Genomic DNA, 16,694 nt, shown 5'->3' on the forward strand with positions numbered 1-16,694 from the left:
TCTTTCATATGTGGGACCCCACTGATATTCTGATAATAAAAAAATAAAAAAATCCAGGGACCAATTCTCTGTCACAAGAAAGGAAATTTTCCTGTGGAATGGGTCTGCCAGATCTCACATTGACAGCCAATCGACTGGTATAAAACATACCAAACCAATCGCAACAATGCGAGTTGTATGTTGACTCATTTAGGAGTTGCATCCCCACGTTTTTACAGTAAAACAAACAGCAGTTGTTAACGGCATTCCTAACTCCAGTGTAACTATTTTTACAGGGCCAGTTCCTTGCATTAACGCTCTATGTGGTTGTTTAGGGCCACAACTGCTGAGGGGGGCCACATGATCAAAGAGTCCCAACTCAGGTTCAGTTCAATTTATTTAACATGTAAACATATTCCACAAAATGTTTTCCTTAAGAAAGTTAAATCAAATATATAATATTTTTAATTTCCGAATAAGTAATAGATTTGTTACAGATGTGTCCATCTCTGTTATATCATTCTGTTGAGTTGTTATGAGTGTGTGTGTGTGTGTGTGTGTGTGTGTGTGTGTGTGTGTGTGATTTGGTGTTTGTGCTTGTTTAGGGCCACTAAAATCCTAGAAGCGGCCCTGATTTTGGATGTCTTTTGTTGGTACTATTCTGGTTGTCGCTATGCTTACATGGTAAATGGCTTACACTTATATAGCACTTTCCAGTTGTACTACAGCCTAAAGCCCCAAAGCGCTTTACACTGTAGACATTCACCCACATGCACGCACGCACACACCGGTTGTTTGCAGAGCTGCCATACAACAGCGCTGGCCTGACAACCGGGAGGAGGAAGAACTAGGGCTCGAACCACTGACCTTCAGGTTCATAGCGAATGCTCTACCAACTGAGCCACCTACTCTACATCACATTCAGTTCTTTGACTGGTAATATATCTGACCAATGGCAGAGGCAGTTTCCTCTGGACGCCAGGACAGTCGATTGGCACCGTCCTTCTGGAAATCCTAGCTGAATCTACAGAAGCCAGACTAAACTGCAGCAGTTCTTCCTCCTGTACTCTTACCTTTGTGTCTCTGTCTGTCCATATTGTTTGAAATCTACATATAGAGTTGTTAGAGTCCAGAATATGATCCTGCACCCATGTCTGGGTGAGACAAATAATGCTTGGAATAAGACAAGGATGTTCAATGGAAGCTTTAATGAACATCCATCATGAAGGAGCTTAGCTGGCTACCAAAGGAGGGCGGTCACATCAGGTATTCTCAAATACTGTACAGTACATGTATTTGTGTATGGAAGCTTACCTTGTACCTTGAGGGCCCCCTGGTGGTTGCAGGGGCCCTCTGCATCTGTATAGTCTGCTTTATGGCAAGAAGCAGCTGTGTAGAAGAAACCCTCAATACTTTACATGCAGAGTATGTGTAGTAACAACTGTTTGTCCATCAATAACGGACAGAATCATAAAAATGTCTATGATTTTGAAGGAAAGAAAAATGATTTTAACATCGGTTTGAAACTGTATTAAATAAAAGTTGTTTTTAACAATTTGTTGTGTTCAATTTTCTTGCATTTTCATGTTACTAAGTAGGATCACATGATGGGATGTAGCGTCCGATAACTCAAACTGATGTCTGTGTGACTGTGTTTGTGTGCAGGATGGAGTTTCAGCATGGGATCAGCCTACCAGTTCCACAGCTGGCGGGTGTTTGTGGTGGTGTGCGCACTGCCGTGCGTCTCTGCTGTCGTGGCTCTCACTTTTATGCCTGAGAGCCCCCGCTTCTTCCTGGAGGTAAAACAGAGAGTCTACATCATTATACCGGCCGCATTGTCATGTCTCTAAAAAGGACGGAACTCGTGAATTTCTATACTTCTTTCCGTAAACTGTTCTTAAAAAAAGTCAACAATGAACACACACCTTCTGTGTATCAAGACCTTAGTTCATCTAACTCTATTATTATATATTCTATATATTACTCTATTATTATATATACACTGCCAAGCCACATTTTTGCACTAGGTGTCAAAATATAAATTATTTCAGAAAACCATCAACCTTATGAATAGTGAAGATTGAACAAATGAATATTATTAAAATACAATGTAAAAACCTATGGGAAAGGATTAGAAATGAACGGGGCATGCTTTTCAGTATTTTTGGACTTACTTCAAGTGTTGTATGAAATGGGTTTTTATCTTAGACCCCATTATATGATTAAGAGAAGAGAGTACTAGGTGTTGTATTTGTGTACAAAATAAGCAGGGTCTCCAAGTCTTGCAATGCTGAGTTTGCAAGACTTTACCTTTGGTGTTATAATGGTACTATGACGTAAGGTGGGGATTGCTTTAATTGAGTCAGATTTGAAAGGCACTTGAACTCCTCCATTTAGGGCAAAATCTAATCCCTGACCTTGAGAGGGGACTCCACCCTTTTCTGGCTGAGGACTGTGGTCTTGGATTTGGATGGGCTGATTCTCATCTCAGCCATTTCACAATTGGCTGAAAACTGCTGCAGTGAGTGGTCTGATGAAGCCAATAGAACTATATCCAACGACCACAGAACCCCATGATCTGCAAAAAAACAGAGACCCAGTTGTGAGGTCACCAAACCTCGGTTGCATCTAGAAATTCTGTCCATAAAAATAATGAGAAGAATTGGAAGTCCAACCCTCACTGGAAACAATGCGAACCAAGTTCTGACACTGGATGTAGAGGGATTGGACAGCCCGAAAAAAAGGAACTCTGACACCCCATACACCTGGACTACCCCTCACAGGAGTCCTCAAGGGACACAGTCAAATGTCTTTTCCATGTCTATATAACACATGTAGACTGGTTGGGCAAACTCCTGTGAACCCGCGAGGTCCCTACTGAGGGTGCAGAGCTTGTCCACTGTTCAATGGTTAGGACAAAAACTACACTGCCCCTCTTGGATTGGACATTCAACGATCAGATGGATCCTCCTCTCCAGTACCCACGCATAGATTTTACCAAAGAGGCTGAGGTGTGCGATCATTCTGTTACTGAAGCACGCTCAATGGCCCTCCATGCCTTGCTACCAAGAAGCTTCTTCACCACCTCTGGGACCTCACCCCCAGAGGTAGGAGAGCCCACCTCAAGGCTCTGATTCCTTGTTAAGGCGTGTTGGTGCGATCAAGGATTCCTTCTGCCGACTCACAATGTCCCAAATTTAGGTCAGCAGCACCCCATTTCCACCATACAGTGTTGGTGGTACACCGCGTCACCTTCCTGAGCTGCCAGATGGTGGACCAGAATCTCCTTGAAGGAGTCCGGAAATCATTTTCCATGGCCTCTCCAAACTCCCCCCATGAGGTTTTGCCTCAACGATCACCTTGACCTGCTGATACCTATCAGATGCATCTGGAATGCCACAGGTTAAAAAGGCCCAATAGAACTCCTTTTTCCGCTTGACAGCATCCCTCACCCCTGGTGTCCACAAGCATGTTTAGAGATAACTGCCAAGACAGGCACTAACCTTAACAACCTTACGGCCACAGCTCCAGTCAACTGCCTCAACAATGGAGGTGCAGAACATGGTCCACCCAGACTCAATGTTCTCTGCCTCCCTCGGGACATGGCTGAAATTCTGCTAGAGATGAAGCTCAATCTGCCAGAGAACTCTGCCAGATGTTACCAGCAGACACTCACACTACGTTCGGGCCTACAAAGTCTGACTGCATCCTCCCCTGCCAACTCATCACCAGGTGGTAATCAGTTGACAGCTCCACTCCTCTCTTCACCTGCGTGTTAACGAAATACAGTTGCAAGTCAGATGACACAACAATGAAGTCAATCATCGATCTGCGACCTAGGGTTTCCTAATGCCGAGTGCACATAAGGACACTCTTATGCTTGAACATGGTATTTCTTATGGACAAACCGTGACTTGACACTTATGGTCACAAACTGTGGGAAGTGACTTAAAAAATGGGATACAAGCGGCCAACACAAGGTTCCTCTGTGTTTGGGGTCTCATATCTAGTGAAGCTCGATAAGGTGGAAGGTGGAAGTGTGATCATATGTGGTTGGTTAAGTGCAAAAGATACATGTCTGGATCGCACCAGATAAAATGAAAAATACCAGAATCCAGGCGTTACTACTTCCAGGTGCTTGGCAGAGGAGGGACAGTCCAGCTCAGCAGCGATGTAAATCAAACTGCCAAAAACTGTCAACAAAAGTGAAAAAAATGATCTGACCAAGTATGCCTGACTTAAATCTAATACTTCTTGGGGTCATTTTAAAGTTCAGTTCAGTTCAGTTCAACTTTATTGTATATACCCAAAGGTAAATTTGCCTTTCAATAAGGTGGTCAAGCGAGTCCAGCAATAAGACACCATCAGTGCATACATACATTATACAACATAAACATGAACATAAATCATAATCACAACAGAAAAGGCTAAAACCTTATCTATTTATTTAGGAGGGTTATAACAGTGGGTATAAAACTATGTTTGAAACGTTTGGTTTTGCATTGTGGTGTATATCTGCGTCCTGACTGAAGTAGCTGGAACTGGCCGTGTAGCGGATGAGAGGTATCTGTTAAAATAGATCTAGACAGCGTTTCTGTCTGGAAAACAGCATGTCCGGATTCATCTGCTACTCTCTCATCATCTTACTAGACCACTTCACTATCTGGTTCAGACAGTTCTTATTGTTAAGAGACAGATCCAAACCAAGAAACCATGCAAAATGATAAAAAAATGATTTTTTAAAAGATAAATGGAGCTACACTAGCAGAAAGCAGAACATCTTTCCAGACAACCAGAAAGTTGACGTTGATTTCCTCCTTGTGTAACGGTACCAGGTTGCATCTCTGGATGCAGCGATGGACTGTGTATTGTTTAACATCCAAACATTTGCACAATGGATTTTGTGTATTATATAATATTTCAGGCATTAACCGGAAATTATATAAAAACTTAACCTTTTAGTTTTTACATTTAAGAGTAAGCACACCAATGTTTTAATGTTTATTAGATTCTTCTGACTAATTTAAAAGATTATTGTGTAGGGGTGTACTCACTTTATGAAAAGAGTATTAAAACAAAATGTTGGAGTAGCTGTGCATAAGTTTGTATAATATGATGAACAAAACTGTGATTTAGGTGGGTAAACACGATGAGGCCTGGATGGTGCTCAAACAGATCCACGACACCAACATGCGCGCTCGAGGGGAGCCTGAGAGGGTCTTCACCGTGAGTACTCTCCAGCCCCTGCACATCATATTTCCCTTTGCTGCAGCACTGTGAGTGGGTGACAGATCTGTGTCTCCCCCTGCAGGTGAACAGGATAAAAATCCCCAAACATCTCGACGAGCTGGTAGAGATGCAAAATGAGTCGGCCAACCCAGTGCTCAAGGTCCTCTTCAAGATCAAGGCTGAGCTCCGAGGAGTATGAATAAAGCTAGTTTCCTCCTGGACCTGGTTTGTCTCATGCATTTCATGGTTGCTATGGCCTCAGTCCCATCAACATCTTTCTCTTTTTCTAACAGATCTGGTTGACTTTTATGAAATGTTTCAACTACCCAGTAAAAGACAACACCCTGAAACTGGCTGTAGTCTGGTTTACTTTGTCTTTCGGGTAAGAAAGGATCTGCACGTCTCCTCCAGCTTCTTCTACACTCATCTATGTTATTATTGTATGCCTCAATCCCATTTAATGAGGTTATTGTTTGCACTGGGGGATACTTGACTGGTTCATCATTACTCCCCAGCATGATAATAATGTATATTTCTTTAATATTAGACTAGTTTCCATTTCCTGCATTCACTTAACATCTCAGTTTCTGTTATCTTTTGTTTTCTTTATCTTTTACCAATCATCTTATTTTGTCTTTTTCCTATACTGTATTTTTCATATTTTTCTTATTGTATGTCTCCATACCCATAAATATTTCCAGCACTAATATGTTTTTAATAACAAAGTAGAAATAACCACTACCAACAACATGAAGACTGATTATCGCAAGACAGTTAACGTGTCAGCCACTGGATTTTTAATCAAGATTTACTACGATAAAAAAAACAAAAACAATCCTTTATTTGACCAAATTACTAATAAGTGTTTCAAATTAGAGTGAAGAGTCACGCCGGATACCACAATACTTATAGCAGCTGACAAACTGAATCTCAGAACCATCCAAAGAGAACATTGTCTTTGGGCAGTCAGTGTTTTGGAGATTCTTGTGGAAGACAATACTTTTAGTATTCACCTTAAGCAGTTTGGATGAAGCTGATTTGTAATGAAGACAGGTCAGTATGAAGAGAGGAACAGAATGTGTAGAAAATAGTATCATCGCCGTACACATTAATATGGTTTCTTGAAGCAAATACAAATACAGCTTTTACGGTGGCATTTACAACCTTTAATGTAGCGGAGATGCAGCTACATCTGGTATTAGATACAACAAATGCAAATTTGTTCTTTGTCTTGGTTATGAAATCAAAGACACCACTTTCACAAAAACTGCAGGAACCTTTGTGATTGGTCACATGACACACTTTAAAACAGCGTCTATTGCTGTCTGCAGCTACTACGGGCTGTCGGTGTGGTTCCCTGATGTCATCAAGCACCTTCAGGCCGACGACTACGCCTCCAGAGTGAAAATCTTTGTCAACGAGCGCATTGAAGACTTCACCTTCAACTTCACCGTGGAGAACCATATCCACAGAAATGGAGTCTTTATAAATGACAGGTACAAACATTTTCCAGAGATTCCAGTTTTCTTGTAAGAACAGTTTGCAACCTGTTGTGGCGTAACACTCCATGATTTCAATCCTCTGAGCCTGCCTTGGCACAGTGTTGCAGTTATGGCTGCTTGTCCTGTAGTGGAATAGCAGGACTATTTGTCATTCCCGCTAACAGCCTATGCAGGTAATATTAATCATGCCTCTTTTATCTCCTCCAACACCAGGAAATTAAAAGTCCTATCTCTCTTTTATTTCTCCTTGGTCCTTCTCACATGGAAACTCACTTCTGTTCTTCTGGTTACAAATCTCACTTATTTACAAAGACTACAAAGAAGGCACATTGACATGTTTTTTTTTTTTAATTATTTTTACAGTCTTACTGAAGAGCTAAATTACATTTATGATAAATTAAATCATGGCCTGTAATGGGTCACATGAAGAAATACCTGAGGTGAAAGATCTGCATGTTAAACGTGCAAACTGTTAACAATCACCAACTGTGGGTGGTTGTTTTGTCTTCTGGTAAAAATAAATAAATCATAGGAATACCAAAATACTTTGTTATAAATTACTGGAAACTATTTTGCAAATACGGAATAGTCATAACTGGGACTGACATCAGTCCTGGGTAGTGTGTAGTCTCTGTCTGCAGAGTTAAAAACGCAAACTACACAACTCCATGTCCATGTAGTTCCGCATTCATTGATAGAAACCACTGCTTGGTCTTTTTGAGGTAAGGCTTTGCTTATTTCAGCACGGCAAAAACACATTTTACACAAGTTACAGCGGCTAGGCTCAGTAAGATATGTAAGAGAACTGGACAGTTCCTTCCATGACGTCACCCATACGTTTCTGAAGACCTGTTTGTTTTGAAGCCTAGTTTTCAGCGATACAGGGGATGCCATCTTGGCAGTACTTGACCCTACTTAAACCCTGATATATCAAAAAAAAGTGGGCAGAAGAAATGAGCCTGGTTAGAATGCATACTCCTTACCTGACACAAGAGTTGTCAGATCAACTGTGGAAAGCAAAGTTAATCCCAGGCCATGACGAAAGTGTCAGCCAGAGGTGTTGGACATATCCTCCGTCATGCGTTGCCACAACGCTGCAGTGTGAATCCAGCGTCAATCTGTTCATCTGTTTATTTCAGACGTCACTAGCGAAGCTGGAACTTCTGGCTGAGTTCTACAAGACTTACCACAAGTCTTTTATACTAATGACCAGTTAAAATAGGTGCCATTAATACAGGTAACGAGTGGAGGACAGAGGAGCCTCTTAAAGAAGAAGTTACAGGTCTGTGAAAGCCAGAAATCTTGCTTGTTAGTAGGTGACCAAATACTTATTTTACTGAGGAATTTACCAATTAATTTAGTAAAAATCCTACAATGTGATTTCCTGGATTATTTCCCCCCATTCTGTCTCTCATAGTTGAAGTGTACCTATGATGAACATTACAGGCCTCTCGCATCTTTTTAAGTGGGAGAACTTACACAATTGGTGGCTGACTAAATACTTTTTTGCCCCACTGTATAGATCCCATACACAGAATACCTGCCTAGCTGTTATGTAGAATCATAAATCTTCGCCTAACATAAAAAGAATGAAAGAGATGATTGCAGCAAGAACCGACTCCAGGAAGAATCTTCATGATTATTTTCTAAATCTGGAGATTGTCTGCAAACTTGAATTTTTCTGTCAAATTGTAAAGTTTAAAGTCAGCATTAGTTCCAAGCACTTTTTTATTTTTAAATTGTATCTGTCAGATAGGTAGAGACCCTGAAATGTACAACTCTAAATGATATGCCATTTCAGATGTATTTTGAACCTGCTATCATTATGTTCAGTGACTCTGCATTTCAGTGATTTGATTAGATAGGGTGTGTGCATCTTTTCAAAGACAAATAGCTCTGCCTTCGCAGCTTTGCTGTCAGGTATATGTTACAAATCTCTTTCTTGGTTGGTTTCTCCTTTCGATTTTACTTACAATAATTTCTCTCCTCGTGCACCAACATCTCTGCCCAGGTTTATCAGCATGAAGTTCAAGGCGGTCACATTCATTGACTCATCCTTCTACAACTGCTACTTTGAAGATGTCACCTCAGTGGGATCATCCTTCAATAACTGCAGCTTTGTGGACTCTTTCTTCTACAACACGGGTGAGTCTACACCTGGAAAATGTACTTCCACTCTTACACAGATTTCCGTGCGCTGAACCGAGGTATTTATTCTTCCCAGAAAAGCCTATTATTCTGTACGTGCCTCCACATACATCCTGCTCAGTCTTTGTCTCTGTCTGACAGCTCATTTTGGGCTAAATGTCATAAAGAATGAGTGTGAGCGTTCATGGCTTTGCTTTGTGCCGTTAAATTACTGCTTAACCTCTCTGCACCCTGCGCAGATTGGCTTCCTGAACCTCTGGTGATTTAACAAGAATGAGCAAGAGTGAGCAGCCGAGCGCAGAACCCACACAGAGCCCTGCAGTGGTGCTTTTGTTTGCATGATTGTGACATAATCATTCACCTCAGAGCAGCTACATTTTAGTACTTTGTATTTTGACTTGCAGATTTGTTCTTAACAAAATCTCTTGTTGTGTAATCAGCTTTTTAAAAAAATGGACCTGCATCATCTGTTGTTATTGGCTCATCTGTGTGTGAGGGTCTTACTGAGAGGCCAGTTGGACACGTTGATGTGTCATCGCATAGTGACCTGCTTCCAGAGCAGAGTGCAGAGCCGACCACGTCCATTCTGACAGACTCTGAATGCTCAATGACGGGTCAAAGGCAGCTTCAATGTGTTTATGCACAGTTAGACAAACTGTCTAGAAAGAGATTAGTGTTGTTGCAGGACAAGAAGACCCCAAACACTTGATACTGAGTCCTCAGTGAGATAAAGAAAAGCTCACAGGTAACAGTTACAGGCTTGAAGACATGACTGGAACTGGCAAACATCATGAGTCGTGACTCTATCGTACATAAGTCATTGAATAAGCAGGTTGTCCATGGCAGAATGCCACAGAGGAAGCTGTTGCCATCCAAAAACAACAACACAGCTGCCAAAAAGCACCTCTGCATGCTTGTTCAGGAAATCTACTAGCTACCATCTATGGAACAAAACAGGCACAACTTCGCAGCATCCAAGCATCATCCCAACAGTGAAGCATGGTGGAGGGAGTGTCATGCTTGGGCTTACGTCACAAATTGGTTGACGCAGCAGGACAATGAGACTAAACATGGAAGTAAATCTAACACAGAATGACTTCAGTAAAAGAAAACCCGCCTTTTGGCGTGGGCCTGTCAGAGCCCGGACTTTAATCCCATAGAAAAGCTGTGGACTGAGCTCAAGAGAGCCGTTCACAGCGGACATCCTGCAAATGTGTTGCATGGGGAGAGGAACGGGTACACTACAGAAGTTCTGTCCAGTTGTGGTGGAGCTGACTGAAGAAGTAGACTAGAAGGAAAGGAAAAGTGGAGGGGCGTGAACTTATGTGAGAGAAGTGGAGCTGAATAAGAAGTTGTGTAAGTTCCCCCCAGCACTCAGGAAAGCGCTGAGCATGGAGCAACGGAGCAGGCACGTCAGGTTTGCTAGCAATGCCCCATGGGAAATGAAGTCTCTCCGCTCGCAGCAATGTCTTGAGAGCAAAGGATAAAAAGAAACGAGGAGAGGCGGAGTGAGACGGGGGGGGGGGGGGGGGTTGCAAGCTGTGAGCGTTTCCTAATTCCCGCATCCGCAGAAGTTTATTTGTGCACCGTCTGTGTTCGGGGAAGAGCCTGCAGACATTTAAACTAGTCAGAATGATACAGCAGTACATGCACTGGATGTGTTCCCCGGTTTCCTGTCAGGCTTTTTAAATAATAGATAAACTAGGAAGTTCAGTGAAGTTAAATGACCAGAAGGTGTAAGAAAGTTAGATCAGAGGACGGACACCACTCTCATTATGGCTAATTGGCATAGCTTTAGCCATTTCTCCCCTCCTGCATCTTTATTTATGTAAGAATCATAACATTTTGCAGCGTTTGATTGCATCGATTTAGCAGATATCCCATCTTACAGATATCAGTGGAAGCCCGCCCCAGAGTTTGCGTCCGTATGCAAATAACTGTAAAACACATGTTCATACTTCTGAAGATGAGTTAGATATGATGTCTGGAGGGGCATGGTGGCGCAGCTGGTAGTGCAGCCATCTCACAGCAAGAAGGTCCTGGGTTCAATTCCTGCCAGGGACGAAGTGGGCGCTGAAGTGCGTGTTGGTTCCCCCATGACTTCAGCGCCCACACCCTGGGTGGGGTTGGCAAAAGGGCCAGGAGGCTCTGGGAGGATTGTCACAGGGATGCTTGGGTGGACTCATGTGGGCTCCTCCTGACACCAGGCGTCCTGGTGGGAGATCTAGGGTGGATCGTGCTGCGCTGTAGGTTCCTCCGATTCCTCCTTTCTGCTCTGTGGTTCCTGGGAAGGCAGGCCTCCCGCACACTCAAGTTCACCAAATATGCTGAAGAGCAACTGTGACAACTTTGAAGCTGGTATTATCCAGTCACGATGTTTCTTCAAGTGAAGTTCATATTTTAATTCATTAAAACCAGTGCTTTAAGTGGGAAAAAATAAGTGCCGGTACTCTCCCCCTCCAGTCATACAAATATGGGACGTATTGGATGTAAATTTGTATATATATATATATATATATATATATATATATATATATATATATATATATATATATATATATATATATATATATATATATATATATATATATATATATATATATATATATATATATATTAAACTCTCCCACTCTGTTAAAAACCTCCTGTGTTTACCTTCATATTTCCGTTTGGCCGTGCATTTTGTCCCTCCAAGTTATTTCCGTCACAACCATGAGCGCGCCCGTATAGCTCACCGGGATGAGCAGGCGACTTGCGTACAGCGAACGCGGGTTCGATTCCAGTCGCGGCATATTTTGCACCCACTTCCTACGAGTCTGTCTTTCACTGCACCTATCAAATAAAGTTGCGAGAGCCGCATGACACCGGCCAAAGAGCCGCATGCGGCTCGCGAGCCGTGGGTTGGCCAAGCGCGCCTTCACGTCTGTACGGCAAGCTTTGAGCATCAAAACACCTTAATCAACAAATCCAACCTGTAGACTTTGGGGAGATCGGGGGGAATTACTGACTGATGGGGAATCTGGGAAGAACAGTACCGGTACGAGCCGCACACAATTTAGAAGTGCCGGTACTGCGTACCGCTCCGTACCGGCCCACTTAAAGCACTGATTAAAACACTGTGTGTCATGGTTACATCTGTATTTAATTTTAGCCCCTCCCGTTAATCCGAGTAATAACTGCTCTCTTCTCGCACATTTACAGATATTGACGACACCAAGTTAACAAACTCAAGGGTGATCAACAGCTCTTTCCACCACAACAAGACAGGCTGTCAGATGACGTTTGACGACGATTACAGCGCCTACTGGGTCTATTTTGTCAACTTCCTGGGAACGTTGGCAGTGTTACCGGGAAACATCGTTTCTGCTTTGCTCATGGACAAGATAGGACGCCTCAGCATGTTAGGTACGACGTGACATTCCCTCGGATGGCCGAGGACCAGCTCTAGCTCACTGTTTGGAATAAAAATAGCATACCTCTTGTAAAATGTCTCAGTGTCTTGTGGTTTTGACCTCCATGTCAGAAGAGACCTCTAGTGACGTACGTTAGGTTTTTCTTTTCTTTTTCTGTGATCGAGACGTAAAAGATGTTGTGTCCCTCCCCCTGCAGGAGGCTCCATGGTGCTGTCAGGCATCAGCTGCATCTTCCTTTGGTTTGGTACCAGCGAGTCCATGATGATCTTCATGCTCTGTCTCTACAACGGCCTAAGCATCTCAGCGTGGAACTCCCTGGACGTGGTCACCGCGGAGCTGTACCCAACAGACAGGAGGTAAAGACAATTCTGCACCAATTTTCTCCACAGATCAAGAAATCGTCTCATTTTATTGTGTATAAAAAAACCCAGGTAAAATCAAATCAACACGGTATGAGAGAGATATTTTTTTTTAAGTTAAGGCAGGTTTAATTTCAGAATCAGAAACAGAATCATGTTTATCTGGCCAGGTCAGGTCAGACAAGACATGGAATTTGACTCGGTTATTTTCGCTCACTCTACAGTAAATAGGTAATAGACAAATGACAGCTCTTATTAACATTATACACTGTATACAATTTTTAAAAAGTGAAAGGTGCAGCAGTATGAGGTAGACATGATAATTGGAAGGTGCATTGTCACAGCATATGATGGTGTTATTATTATTAGGGCCCGAGCACTTACAGTGCGAAGGCCCTATTGTATCTGTAGGAATTCTTTTCCTTGTTCTTTTTTATTTTACGACGAAAAGAGGGCCTTTTTGCCCCCCTAAACGTGCCCCAAAAGTCACCAAATTTTGTACGCAAGCCAGGCCTGGCGATAAATTTGATATTTGATGGTTTGCATTAATGGGCGTGGCCTGATGGCTCAACAGCACCCCCTACTAAACTTTTCTCTGCCATAACTTTTGAATGTTTTGACATAAAGACTTGTGGGTGATGTCATCTGACTCAGTTTTGAGTATTTGACCTTCATTGGCCTGAATTAGCCCCGCCCCTTCTTCTGATTGGTTGTCCCTATTTTCTGCTATAACTTTTGAATGGTTTGACATAGAGAGTCGTGGGTGGTGTCATCGGACTCTATATTGAGTCCTTGACCTTCATTGGCCTGAATTAGCCCCGCCCCTTCTTCTGATTGGTTGTCCCTATTTTCTGTTATAACGTTTGAATGGTTTGACATAGAGAGTCGTGGGTGGTGTCATCGGACTCGGTTTTGAGTACTTGACCTTCATTGATACAAATTAGCCCCACACCTTCTTCTGATTGGTCGATATTTCATAGTTCCTATTTTCTGCCATAACTTTTGAATGGTTTGACATAAAGAGTCGTGGGTGGTGTCATCGGACTTAGTTTTGAGTCCTTGACCTTTAATTGGTGCAAATTGCACGCGCAAGGGCCCGTTCATCGCTGCTTGCAGCTTTAATTATTGTTATTATTATTATTATTATTATTATTATTATTATTATTATTATTATTATTATTGCATGGTGATTTGCATTTTTGGTTAATGTCATGAAAATATTTTTTTTATCAAGAGAGTCAGTGTTAAAGCCACCCTATCTGGAAATACCTCATCTGACCACAAGGGGGCATATAGATCTGCAGTTTTCACAAAAGAGCCACTGATAATACTGTGATTAGGAATGGGGACGGCCTGGACCATCTTGTAATTCCAATTTTTTGTTGAGTCTTCTGCCCAAAATGCATAAAGATGTATATAAATCTTATACCAGAACCATGAGACACATGGTTCACATACTATCCTCTGATATGCTGCCTCCATGTGCTCATAAGTGGCTTTAACATTTTTTTTAACATTGAAGTGTCAGTTTCAATTTCACTTGGATGATTTTTAGATGACTTAAAAAATCAGTTAAATCTGGGCAAATAAAGGAGAGAAACTAGAAACACAATGAAGGTTTTAAGTAACTGTTGATGACTTTCATTCAAATTCCTAAATTTTCTCTTCCCAGATTTAAAGGCGGGATAAGCAATTTCTTATCCAAAGCTATTTTAACAAAACATTGAGTTTGCTCTTCCCTTCCCTTACCTGAGAAAATATTTCCATCTCATTCTCAGGAACCAGAGCTTGCTTAACCTACCTTTAAACTGAGAGAACTAGTATCCACTATAAGAACAATAAAGGCTGAGGTATGGTTCTGCGTCAAAACAACGCCGTGCCTACGGCATGTGGTTTTCGTCCACGCAGACCACACGCCGTCACCTGCGCCGTCACCTGCGTCGTCACCTGCGCCGTCACCTGCGCCGTCACTGACGTGCACCTCCCGAAAATTGTAACTACGCGTCGAGGCGACGCAGACCACACGCAGACAGAGAGGGCTGTGATTGGTTCGCTTGGAAGCAACGCATTTCCGGTTGCCGGTTTGAAGCAGTAGTGAACTTTCAGGGCTCTTTTCTTCGTTTATATGTGATTTTTTTTGTTTTGGTTTTTTGCACAATAGTTGTCCTTATCTCTTTGATTTACTGTGACCGGAAAAAGTCGGATAAACCATTCATAAAAAGATCGCTAACTAGCGGCCGCGGGGGATACTGCACCGCGACGAAATGGAGTGACGGAGAAGTCCGAAGGGTTCACGACGGCATCACGGCTGCGGCGTGTGCTCTGCGTTGGTGTGACGCAGAACCTTAATTCAGCCTTAATGCTGATAATCACATTTACAGTGACGTTTATATTAACAGGCAACAGCTTCCTTTCATAAGAGCTTTGGATTTTTTTTAATGCTGTGACTTTGTGGTAGTCTCTTAGTCTGTTTAATCCAGAAATAACTGAGAAACACGTTCTGACTCTCTTCTTCGTCTTCAGGGGCACAGGATTTGGCTTCTGCAACGCCATGTGTAAGCTGGCAGCGGTGCTCGGCAACCTGATCTTTGGCTCGCTGGTTGGCATCACCAAGGCTATCCCCATCCTGCTGGCATCATCCGTGTTGGTTGGCGGCGGGCTGGTGGGGCTCCGGCTGCCAGATACTCGTGCCAACGTCCTCATGTAAACCTCAGCGCAGAACAATGTTTTGTTTACCAGGTTTTTACTCAGTATGCCGAATAATGACTCATTTATGGACTATAATTTATTTGAACATCACTGAAACAATCACTGCAGACCTCCCTGTTGCATACATTTTGCTAATAATTCAAAATATCATGAAAGACTTGTGACAGATAATCATTGTTCTGTTACTTCTGAGTAAAATATCTGGTAAAGTTGAACAGTTAAATGCAGTTTTACAGAGCTGTAGATGTACAGAGAATGTTTGCAACAGTCAGTCCCAAGTTTCTTTTTGCAGAAACTGCTTCTGCTCATGGAGAAATTGGTAGAAAAAGGCTTCTTCAAAGCTATGATCGCTAATGAAACTCTGTAAATCAACAGCTCGCTAACCACCACGGGTTGTCTGACACATGCAACCCACAAATGCATTTGCCAAAGCTGCAAAAGGCTTGGACTTCCTATTTCCTACTCCTTTCCACACTCATCCATCCATCCATCCATTTTCCACCGCTTATCCGTTACCGGGTCGCGGGGGCAGCAGTCTCAACAGAGATGCACAGACTTCCTTCACCCCAGACACTTCCTCCAGCTCTTCCGAGGGGAGTCCGAGACGTTCCCAGGCCAGCCGAGAGACATAGTCTCTCCAGCGTGTCCTGGGTCTTCCCCGGGGGTCTCCTCCCAGTGGGACATGCCTGGAACACCTCTCTTCCACACAAAGTCTTGCTTTAAATAAATTGATTGTTTGCAGGTTTTGGTAATAAGCTTTTAAAACTGCCACCAACACATGGTTAGCTTAGCTTAAAGCTCCTCACATTTTAAACCTTAATGCAAGTTTTTTTTTTTTTTTTTTGCAAACAAGCAGTATAGTGGCATGTTGATGTTCTCACCAGGGGGCGCAGCCTCTACTCCTCTGCTGGCCTCCCATTTCCTGCTTTTAAGCCATAATTTCCTTCCGCAAAGACAGGGATCAAATCTGTGTTCACAACCAACCTGATCTCACAAAAATCCGTGAAATGCCCACGACCTCTCACCACTATTTTCCGTGGCACCAACACGGAAATGGTATAATTCCGTGTGAGCTCCACGTATATTGTACCTATGCGAAGTCAATGGGCTCCGTTGTCGTGATTTATACATGGATTATTACATTATTATTATGTATATATTATTCTTTAATATAGTGGCTAAGTTATGAGTTTTTGACGAACAAGTTACTGTTTGTTACTGTCAGTTTGTAAAAGCATGTTTTTAACGCTGTTTTAACAGTGTTAATTGTGTTTTTATGATTTTTAACAGTATTTTGACGGCGAGTATTAAACCGTGTTTTCTAGTATTGAACGTAAATTCGAGTATTTAACCAT

The 16,694-nt window shown here is 42.4% G+C and overlaps 1 protein-coding gene across 1 annotated transcript in view; it reads left to right on the forward strand.

The window, feature by feature from the left end:
• Positions 1-16,177, forward strand: part of LOC133454604 (synaptic vesicle glycoprotein 2C-like) — an 85,469-nt gene extending 69,292 nt beyond the window's left edge. The window contains exons 5-13 of the mRNA XM_061733325.1: positions 1,645-1,778; positions 5,116-5,205; positions 5,291-5,401; positions 5,502-5,590; positions 6,540-6,704; positions 8,722-8,855; positions 12,060-12,263; positions 12,468-12,627; positions 15,154-16,177. Coding sequence (XP_061589309.1) covers positions 1,645-1,778; positions 5,116-5,205; positions 5,291-5,401; positions 5,502-5,590; positions 6,540-6,704; positions 8,722-8,855; positions 12,060-12,263; positions 12,468-12,627; positions 15,154-15,337 — 1,271 coding nt within the window. The 3' untranslated portion in view covers positions 15,338-16,177. The remainder of the gene's footprint in view (positions 1-1,644; positions 1,779-5,115; positions 5,206-5,290; positions 5,402-5,501; positions 5,591-6,539; positions 6,705-8,721; positions 8,856-12,059; positions 12,264-12,467; positions 12,628-15,153) is intronic.
• The last annotated feature ends 517 nt before the right edge of the window (positions 16,178-16,694 follow it).

Source organism: Cololabis saira, chromosome 11, assembly GCF_033807715.1.
Source record: "Cololabis saira isolate AMF1-May2022 chromosome 11, fColSai1.1, whole genome shotgun sequence".
Taxonomy (NCBI): domain Eukaryota; kingdom Metazoa; phylum Chordata; class Actinopteri; order Beloniformes; family Belonidae; genus Cololabis; species Cololabis saira.